This window comes from Corythoichthys intestinalis, chromosome 4 (genome assembly GCF_030265065.1).
Source record: "Corythoichthys intestinalis isolate RoL2023-P3 chromosome 4, ASM3026506v1, whole genome shotgun sequence".
Classification (NCBI taxonomy): Eukaryota; Metazoa; Chordata; class Actinopteri; order Syngnathiformes; family Syngnathidae; genus Corythoichthys; species Corythoichthys intestinalis.
Window position 1 is genome coordinate 43267623 of NC_080398.1, and position 11212 is coordinate 43278834.

Sequence of the window (11212 nt, forward strand, 5' to 3'; positions counted from 1 at the left end):
TAGTTCGGGGGCTTAATGCACCATGATTCTGCTATGGCAGCATATAGACATATTGTTTTATCAGACACAACAGTTCTTTTGGCTTAAAATACAGCAGTTTATTTTAAAGAGCGGTGCAAGAGCAGAAAGTGCTTTTTCACCCTTGTTTGTGTTTTCCGCCATAAGTATTGCTTAATACATTGTTGATCCACCTTTGGCACAATAACAGCCTCGAGTATTTTTAATATGATGCCACAAGCTCAGCACCCCTGTCTTTAGGCAGTTTCACCCATTCTTCTTGACAATACGGTTGGATAGGAGATGACTGTGTACAGCGACTTTCAGATATTTCCAGAGATGTTCAATTGGATTCCAGTCTGGAGTCTGACTGGGCCACTCCACGACATCCACAGAGTGGTTGTGACGACTTTCTGCCGAGATTTTGGCTTTATGCTTTGGATTGTTGTCCAGCGAAGAATTGAACTGTCGCTCCAATCTGTGCTCAAGAGCACTCGGGAGCAGGTTTTTATCCAGGATGTGGCTGTACATTGTTGCATTCATCTTAACGTCCATCCTGACTGGCCTGCCAGTTCCTGCTACTGAAAAAGATCCTCATGGCATGATGATGCCACCACCATGCTTCACTGTAGGCATGGGACTGACTTGGCTATCAGCAAAGCCTGGTTCCTTCCAAACATGTGTCAGGTAGTCACACAGAACAGTTCAGTCTTTCTCATTTAGACCGCAGGATTTTGGTTGTCATGGTCTGAGAGTCCTTCAGATGCCTGATGGCAAATTCTAAACAGGCTTCCATGTTGTTTTTACTAGGTGGCTTTAGTCTGGCCACTCTGTCATACAGGCCTGGCTTGTGGAGTGCTGGTTGAGCGGTGGTTGTCCTTCTGCAAGGTTCTTCTCCGTGAAAGGAGGAACGCTAGAGCTCTGACAGAGTGGTCGTTGGGTTTTGGTCACCTCCTTGACTAAAGCCCTTGTCCCCGGAACGCTCAGTTTAAACGACCGGGCAGCTCTAGAATGAGTTGTCGTGTCTCCAAACTTTTCCATTTCTGGACGATGGAAGCCACAGTGCTCACTGGAACCTTTAAAGCAGCAGAATTCTTTCTGTATCCTTCCCCAGATTTGTGCCCCAAGACAATCCTTTCTCAGAGGTCTGCAGACAATTTGACTTCACGCTTGGTGTTTGCACTCAGTCGTGCACTGTCAACTGTGACCTTATATAGTCAGGTCTGTACCTTTCCAAATCATGTCCAATAAACTAGATTTACCACAGATGGACTCCTAAGAATCATCGGTGGAGACGGGATGAAACTGAGCTCAGTTTTAAGCTTCATGGCAAAGGGTGTGAAACTGAATACATACGTAAATGGGATTTCTTAGTTCTTCATTTTTAATGAATTTGCAAAACCTATTTCTCATGTCATAATGACGTATTGTGTTTAGAATATTTAGGCAACAGATCGATTTAATACAATTTGCAATAAGGCTGTAACGATGTGAAAACAGTGAAATGTTGTGAATACTTTCTGGATGTTTTGTAAGTGCCATTTTCTGAGTCCGTTTTCTCTCAGTTGCAATACTTCAGAGATGAAAGGTTGTAGCGAAACGATTAGTGCTGCAAGGATGAATCGATTAATTCGATTAGAAAAAAGATTTGAATTAAATTTTGGTGCTTCGACTATTGGTTTAAGTAAAGTGACCTTGTATTGGTTTGTTTTGGAACTGTTTGCATTTAGTTTTATTTATTTAGGTGGATACATTACCTTCTAGTGGCAACATGCAGCTATGTTTTTGTTTGAGCAAATTTTTTTTAATGCACTCGTAACTTCGTTTATATTTCGCCGTTTTTTGTGGGAATATGTGTTTGAACAATTAGTTAAGAGCATTGTAAAAAAAAAAAAAAAAGTTAGCATTTTATAGCATTTAAGCTAGCGGACGTTTGCTATGCAAGTTAGTCAATTGTTAATGTACTTACATCCTCATTTATTTATTTATTTTTATACAGTTTGAGGCTCAGCTCAGGTATTTTAATTGTTCATGTTCCTTATCTGATTACTCGATTAGTTCATCGATTAATCGACTTCTAAAATAATCGATCGCTGCAGCCCTAGAAACGATTGATATGTCATTGGAAAGCTGAGCTTGTGTTCTTTTTGATTATGCCAAAATCTCACTTTTCAAAAATGAGTCTGTGAGTTATTGCTCCAACCGGTCACAACTGTATATTTCGTCCCATAGTTTACGATATCGGGAAATACAACTCTGACCAGGATTTGGCGGCCGAAACAATTGAACACCATCAATGTTCTTCTGGCGGCCTCTCTCCCTCAGAACATCAAATATTGGGCAAAAGGAAAAGAAGACCGCCAGGTGAGTGGTGGGTAAGATGCCCCCAGAACGTGGCGAAAGAAAATTCCCCCCGTGTCAAAAAGCCCAAATCGAACCGTAAAGAAGCTGCCAAGGCCAAGAAAGTACCTAAAAGCACGACCAAAAAGGACGTGAGAGTGACGCAGAAAAAGAAAATAGCCCAGATGGAAGGACCAGGCAATGATGTGAACTCAGATGAAGGGGAACAAATGGAAGATCAAGATTCCTCTCCTCGTTTTTTCAGTCCTCAAATTTTCCCACAAGAAGAACAGAGACCCAAATCAGGTACAAAATACACTCCTAGCTCTTCAGTAGACTAGGGCTGAAGGATTTTAGAAATAACAAGTATTTAACATTTTTCTGGCCAATACTGTGATTTAAATTCAATTCGCGATTTTCTTCAAATCAAACTTCAGTGCAAAATTCAAAGTCATACAGTATTTACAAACAAGACATGAAGTTATGTCATACCAAGTTATAATGTATGGTAAAAAATATTTTCAACCAAACATTTTAACTTTTAGACTGATTTAACTGCTAATCTGATATAAATCATATGTAAATCTGTGCTGTGTATATATCTGTGTGTACTGTATGTATATACTGTGTATACATATATATATGTGTGTATATATATATATATGCATGTATATATATATATGTATGAATATATTTATATATGTGTGTATATATATGTGTGTGTGTATATATGTGTGTGTATATATATATGTATGTATGTATATATATATATATATATATATATATATATGATTTTGCAAGTTCACCCACTTACAGTAGGGAGAACAAGTATTTGATACACTGCCAATGGGTTTTCCCATTCCCAAAATGGGTAGATGTCTGAAATTTTCAATCACTTGCCACGTTTACATGGAGCCAAATATTCCAATTTCAATCGGAATATTTGTTCTAACCGAATAAATGTGTTCCATATAAACACCTCATTCGGAATGAACAGGCCCAAACCGAATGGAATTTCATTCCGATTCACAGGGGTGGAATATTCCTTTTCCCAAACCGATTAGAAGTAAAATTATATCATGTAAACAGGGAAGCGGAATGGTGTCTGGCTGCGTTCTTTCTGCACATGCTCCGTACTGACGTGGTGACGTCACTTGGTGACGTAAGTAACGTCACATGCAACATGGCTTCCAAGCACACGCAAAGCGCACCCACACAACTTTTTAAATGAACGGCGTGTCATTCTGAAGTTTTGTTTCCACTCGAAAAGTTAGAACAGCAGCTGATCTGACGATCGATCACCATGTTTTGCAACGTGACGCTTTGTTTTGATTAATCTGCGCATGTCAGACGGCAGTTGTCAAACGTCCTTTCAGAATAAAGGCAGACACATGTAAACGCTGGATCGGAATAGATGAAGTGACATGTAAACAGCTGATGTGAAATTTCCATTCGGAATGATTTGTATCGGTATGAAAAAAAGTCAGCATGTAAACGTGGCTATAGATGCATTTCCACTAATAGGGGCATAATCTTAAAAAAAAAAAAAAAAAAATCCGGAAGTCACTTTGTATGGTTTTTGAAAAAAAAAATATTTGTAATCTACTGGGGTTCATAAGTATTTGTACCCCTGAGAAAACCAGAGCTAATATTTTGTGCAGAAGCCTTTGTTTGACATTACAGAGGTCGGACGCTTTCTGTAGTTCTTCATTAGGTTTTCACATATGGAAACAGGGATTTTGGCCCATTCCTCCACAAATCTTCTCTAGATCTGTCAGGTTTCGGGGTTGTCGTTGAGAAACACAAAGTTTCAGCTCCATCCAAAGACTTTCTATTCGATTGAGGTCTTGAGACTGGCTAACCTTTCCACTTGACCTGCATATTGTACACAGGCCTGCAGCATGGAGCAGCAAAAAGAATTTGAACAATGTATTTAATGAAACAATTCAAACTAAAACTAATGAGCCACTTGTTTTCTAAACATATTCAGGGAGGCAATTAAAATCAGTTGCTTTTCTGTGTGTTGTGGGAGCTATTTAACAACAACAAGTGGAAGTGTTTCAAATTGCAAGTAAAATGTAAAATTCTGCACCTCGACCTGTATTCCTCATTCTGATTTGACTGCCACGAAGGACGTTGAAAGCTGTGATGAAATCTACGATCATGGATTCCTCATGGGACTAAATAGATCCTGGATCATCAGTCAACCGCTCTTGAAAACATTGAGTTTTTGGTGATTTTAAAATTGTGATGTCTAAAATCATGATTACGATGGCTGCCATAGATGTCAATGGATGCCCAATTCATTTGAAGTGGGAGGGTTAATAACATTCATTGTTTTCGCTAGGGGTGTGACAAAATATCGAAATGGTGATATATTGTGATACTTTGTATCCCAAAAGATTATCGATATGTTCCTGCCAAGAATCGAGATATCGTTTTAAAAAGGTGTCACTGTCTAAAATAAAAAGGAACAAACAAGTTGCTACCAAAATTTTCCATCATAATAGTGTATCAGTTAACTCTAAGGCTGCATTGACAGTGCATGACGCCCAATCCTTTTAGACTGGGAACGTTCATTCATTCGAAACCCGAGCATTCACAGTCATTCTGTCCGATTTTCAGGGCATTTACAGGTCATTTCCTGTTGAGTTTGAGTCACTGCCTATTCATTTGGGTCATTCATAGGTCACTTCCTGTTCTGTAACTTAAAATAAACCGGAAGTGACCCATAAAATACCCCCAAATCAACAGGAAGTAGCTGAAAATGAACAGGTAAATGACCTTAAATAGCCCAAAATTACCTCACTGCCTGGCATTGGCTGCCACTGACAGTCATAGACGTTCAATCCGTTTGAAGTGGGAGGGATGGCAGCGAATGAACATTCGTTCATTCGCCTACACCCTCCCAGTTAAAATGGATTGGATGTCTACTAGTGATACACGCATTCCAATTCACAGCAGAAGCTTGTTTTTCTGTTTATTAGTCGTTTTGTAGAATATCTTAGGTTGATTTCCTGACCAATGTATCGATAATCGTTGTATCGCCATTTCGTCAGATCGTTATCGTGAGCTTTATATCGCGTATCGTATCGTGAGGTACCAAGAGGTTCCCACTCCTAGTTTTTGCTGCCACCCTCTCTTAGCGCAGGTAGATTAGATCCATCTATCGCTGTCAATGATTTAATTCAACCAGAGAGAAGCACCTACAGTTTCATTTGAGTAATGTGTTTTTGTCTTGCCGCCCTTCAAGCATTACAGCATACTGGCAACAAAAAAGCATCCAATCAGCCCATCCGGTGTACTCCCACAAGCGAGTGGCTATTAGACAAACGTCGAACCGGCTTGCCCAGAAAGTGCCGCGAGCTCACCAGCACGCCAAATGATGCCCAAGCGGAGCACTGTCAGCTTCCCAGTCAGATTCCCAAAAAGTCCAAAGAGTCCAAACCCAAGAAAGCTAAAGCCAAACGAAGCGCAATTCAGAGAAAATCAGCCGGGAGCGCCGTCGTGCCGAAGAGCGTCAATTCCCTCAAGCGGGCTATACCTGTCAATTGGGACGACAACGTCCCAACACCCGACGTTGACATGGCAACTTTTAGTGCGGCCAGTAAGAGGAGCACACAGGATAGGACCTTCCCTTCAGAGGATATGTAAGAAAAACATACGACATACACCCACCCATGAATTTTTTTACTCATGTTTTTGTCTTCTTGGGGGGGGGGGGGCTGAGAAGACTTTGCAGCGGATTAGATCCCTTGATTGATCTGCACTGTCACGACGATGAAGGTAAGGCCATCCTTACAGTTAGACTCACTGGACTCATTAATTTTAGTGATGACTGAGTATTTTCAATTCTAGACCTTCCGACGACCAGAAACCACCTTGGCGAGCTCTCCGTTGTCGACCTATGCGCACCCCCCCTCAAGCCGTGTACCCTCCGGGCCAAGGACAGGGCCGACCTGACAGAGTGGCTCCGGTTTCTGTTCCCCACTACGGTGAAAGAGAATGATAACAAAAGTAAGACTCTGAACAACTCTTGGGCCACTTTTAAATCAGTCTAGATAATTGTGGTTTGCATACTCTGTAGATTTGGCCAACATCTCCCCAGACTACTTTGACTGGTACTTCCACAAAAGCCTAGTCATGGGCATTGCTGAGGATAAGCGTTATGGAAACGTCTCCGTCGGTAAAATACTGCTAGGCTCCTTCATGAAGAAACCTCTTTGGGTGGACCACAGTGCCGATGTGGTAAGCTGTATAAGTTGATACTGGGATTTTTTTTAATTTTTTTTTACCAGAGGTAATCGTTAAGCTTGAGAACGATAAACCGATACGACCGGATATCCGGTTTTACAGGTGAGAGATACAGCTGTATCGATAGTAAAGTTACCATTCGACAGTAATTAGCCATTAAATATTCAACGAACCGATAGTAGAGATAGAAGTCGGCTATCGCGAGCACAAGAATCAGCTTCTAATGCGTAGTTCAATGCATTGCTTGATGGGATAATAATTTAGCTTTTACTTCACTTGCTGCGCTCGTGTCATTCACCACACAGCGCACTTAGATTGACACCGCACGCATGATATAATATGGACAAGCGCAACTTATGGTCGTGGTTGCCTCTACTTCCCATGCATTTCGGCAGAACCGCTACTAGTCGCCGTCATTACCCGATCGTCACAGGCGTGTCACAACGCAAGAGCTAACAAAACCACTGTAACGCACGCTCCGTAGAGTTTTTTTCACAGCCCAAAACGGAAACGAAACTAGTGGCAACGAAGCAACATGCTAAAACAATGGACAGTTTGAGCACAGACGCTAGCGACGTGCAGCAATCGATTTTCAACGCACCCAGGAAAAACAAAAGTCGGACTTTGAAGTGAGGAAGGCAGCCAGATCTGTTTGCATGGGACAGAGCTAGTGTGGAGCGGTACAGACATCGTGAGTTTTTAACCCTGAAAAATAACCCACTACAATGGTGGAAAGGGCAGCACGACCCTCTGGAGATTTTTTTTTCTCCATGAAACGCAGTCTACTTAAACGTTAACATGTGGATTAGTTGATCTTCCTCAAGAAAAAATCTGCCCTTCAAAAAAGATATGGACAGTGATGAGGAATAAAAAAATGTGGAAGCACAGGCGTAAGTGAAAGACTCTGCTATGTATAAGGTTAAAGTAATGATTATTGACCTGTCTGTCTAAAATGCCATGTTTTTATTCCCCCAATTATACCAGTGGTAAAGCATAATTTATTATTTATTTCTGGTAACATTGCAGGTTTAATTCTTTTTTTTCTAGAGCTGCTGCATACAATTAATATTTTTTTGTTTGTAAGATGTTTACGTTGAAAGTTTGCACTTAAGTTGCTTACCTCTTGTGTTCAAAATGCCAGGAAATACAGTAACTGAATTACTGCACTTTATTGTTGTCTTTCACTGGAGTTTTATTTTATTATCAATCCCATCCAACAATGCGGTCATATAGTAAGCCTTTTTTTTTTGTTTTTGTTTTTTTTCATAAAAAAATAAAACATAACATTGGTATAAAATTTTGTTGTTTAATTTTGCCATTAGAAATGTGGTCTTTTTTGTATGTTTAAAATACTGTACGAACACACACAACAAATGTTTACTATCGTATCGTTTTCACTCTGTATCGAACTGTATCGTTCTTAAACTGTATCGAATCGTATTGAATCGCTCGGCCTTAAAAATGTATCGTTTTTTAATTGAATCGTAACCTATGTATCTAGATACATATCGAATCGGCTTCATGCCAGAGATTCCCAACCCTAGTTATCGTGCCATGAAAGGCTGATATCAGCCCATACCTAACACCAAATAACAAATCCTTAGTCTGGAGCCCTACGTATCATTCAATTTGCTGTGTATACTGTGTGTAATATGAGGAAATCATACATTTATGAAGGTCCATCGAAGGAAACCATAATTACGATCTAGCTCTCGACAAAGATTTTGACACGGCTCTTCTACACAAACCCAAAGGTGTTTTATTGGGTTTAGGTCAGAACTTTGTAAAGACCATTCAGATTAAAGTAGACCAACTTTTGTCATGCCTACCTTTACCCGACTTTGTACACTGGTGCAAGGAAATATTGGAAGAGAGACAGGCTATCCCCAAACTGTTCCCAGAAGGTCGAGAGTGTGAAAGTGTCAAACAATTCACGTGAGCAACTTTTGTAGAAATCCTACCCAGAATAGCTGAAACACCTGTAGATTCAAAGGACGCGCAAACGTCATACTAAAACCTAGGGGTGTAACGGTACACAAAAATCTCGGTTCGATACGTACCTCGGTTTTGAGGTCACGGTTCGGTTCATTTTCGGTACAGTAAGAAAACCAAATGCAAAATATAAATGTGCTAGTTGTTTATTACACACCTTTGTGCTTTCAACAATAGGAACATTAGCCTATACAAAGCTAGAATTCTGCTCAAAAAGTAGCGGGTATTTAAAGATAATCCAACAACAATTTGCCTTTCAGACCCCGCGTATTGGTCAGCTTTCTTTCTGAAAGAAAGAAGAAAAAAGAAGTCCTGTGCTAAAGAGAAAAGCAATCCCAATGACAAAGATTTTAACATATATTTTACAAACGAAATGCCTCAATGAATCTTTTTTTTAATTATTATTATTATGAACGGTTTTCAAAAGCTTTGGATTTTCTCAAGTTAAAGCGCCACACAGAAATTAATAAATTTAATTGTGTAAGCAGGATCTGTGTATTATTCTTATTAATTAATTACAGGTGTTTTCGCTCATTTCAATTTATTTTATTTAAATGGACTATTATTTTTTTTATTACGTGTTTATATTTTACAAATGTGATGTAGTATTCATTTATATTGTATATTTTATGTTGTATAACTTTAGTTCCTATGTGAATATTAGTTCCTACTTGTTTTGTTGTGGTAGGAGGGTTTTGTATTAAACACGAGGCCGTGTTGGATATTATTATAGCAGAGAAGACTGCAGTAAATCAACAAAGACAAGTCAACTGTGCCCCGATCTACCACTCAAGAGATTTGAGGAACTCAAAAAGTGGGTTACAATTGCATATTAGTTTGAAAATCGACCGTATCCACCGTATTTTTACACGGGTGACTTCCGGTCTGCCTGATCCTAGCTACCGGTAGTAGTGTTGACGCAGGAGGGTCGCGTCTCGCGTCAATTAATAAACTCTGCAGTTCTTTTCGCGTGTGTCGTGTTGAGCCGCTTCTGGGACGCGTCTAACACGCGGCCACACTGCGACTGGTGTGCATTGGCTGATTGACTTTAATGCCCGCATTTCGGCGGCCACGTTGTCGCGCCGTTGACGTTTCTGGGTTATACTGTCCTACCGTGTTCGTCCTCATTATAGTAGAGAAGACGGAGTAAATATAATCTACATACAGAAACGGTAACCCGATCAACTCACAGCCTTGAAAAGTAAGGGTTACATTAGGTCAGAAACTCATTCGGTACACCTCCTTTCCGAACCGAGCACCACGTACCGAAACGGTTCAATACAAATACATGTACCGTTACACCCTAACTAAAACCTCCAAATTAGGAATTCATAAGTGAGTCGAGACAGGTGAGCAACCCCTTTTGGCAATGTAGTCTAACTCGGGAAAACATGTTTACAACCTCGTCTTTTGAAGGTTTTTTTCCTGATGACGAGCTCCGTTACGTTCAACATGGACTGCACTGAGTACCGTGTGCACGCAGGCAATTTCTTTATGGTGCCGTGTGGTAAGAAGTCACAAAATATAACAGTCATTGTTACCATTGTGCTCCACTCTTATCTTTCACTGGTCTGTTTTTTCGAATTCAAACAGGCCACGCCTACAGCATCCACAACCTGGCACCGCAGCCGGCGGTCCTCTGCTTTACCAGGATGCTGACCGAGACTCCCGACTGAAGCCTGGATAGATTCAAAATTCAGTGATTCATTAAAAGTCTGTTTAAAAGAAAATTCTTAAAATGGAAACGTAAAATGTCATTTCAGGGATGTTAATTGTGTTTGTTTTCCCCCGTTTTCAACTTCGTTGTATAGTTAAGGTTCCAGATTAAAATGTTTTTTTTTTTTTTTTTTTTTTTTTTACTTAACTTTACTAAGGACTAGGGATGTTACATTTGTTCAGTCTATTTCATTGTATTATTGTTAAAAGTTTAAAACATTTACATGAAAATACAAAGTCAAATAAACCAAGGAAACAATGAAGGGAAGTTATACAATGACAATAAAGGCATTCATTTAAATGAATCTGCTTGTTAAATGGCCCTTTTGGTGCAGAGAAAACAAGTTGGAGAAAATGAAAAGGCAAAGGTTAACAACAATGCTTTATGCCCACACAAAGATTAAAAAAAGGCCTAACATGAGATTTAAGTTGTACATATTACGAGAAGGCACTTGGTGTGTTCAGTGATACTGTGAAAGAGATATAATGCTGTTTGGGTTGATAATGGTGTATCAATAGGATACAGATCCTATAACTTGCATTTCCCATCTATTCTCACGATACGATCATCTTGTTGTTTTATTCATGTGAGTTATATTGTAGGAGAAATGGGAAATTTAAACCATTGATCCACTATACGTGCCAATTACCGGGTTCAAGGTATACGGTGGTATGAAAACATCAAGGTTTCAAAACCACAAAAAATTTCCGTCATACCGTCCCTCAGGTATTAGGTATTTTTTATGTCCCAAAAATGCATGGAGAAATCCCTCGCTTGTAGCTGCAAGAATCAACCATCTCCCACCAGCTGTTGCTTAGTGTCAGTGAGTCAGCTGTGTTACACGAGGGCTGGAGGAGGTGAAATTTTTTCCGAAGAAAACGACAGCGCTGGTCAGGGGCGGACTGGTAATCT

General features: G+C 39.9%; 1 protein-coding gene across 5 annotated transcripts in view; it reads left to right on the forward strand.

Annotated features, from left to right (window-relative positions):
• Window positions 1–10607, forward strand: part of si:ch211-161h7.4 (nucleolar and coiled-body phosphoprotein 1) — a 28658-nt gene extending 18051 nt beyond the window's left edge. For all 5 annotated transcript variants that reach the window (XM_057835101.1, XM_057835103.1, XM_057835102.1 and 2 more), the window contains 7 exons: window positions 2230–2643; window positions 5591–5987; window positions 6071–6123; window positions 6196–6354; window positions 6425–6585; window positions 10000–10090; window positions 10177–10607. In XM_057835101.1, the coding sequence (XP_057691084.1) occupies window positions 2230–2643; window positions 5591–5987; window positions 6071–6123; window positions 6196–6354; window positions 6425–6585; window positions 10000–10090; window positions 10177–10259 (1358 nt within the window). In that variant the 3' untranslated portion in view covers window positions 10260–10607. The remainder of the gene's footprint in view (window positions 1–2229; window positions 2644–5590; window positions 5988–6070; window positions 6124–6195; window positions 6355–6424; window positions 6586–9999; window positions 10091–10176) is intronic.
• The last annotated feature ends 605 nt before the right edge of the window (window positions 10608–11212 follow it).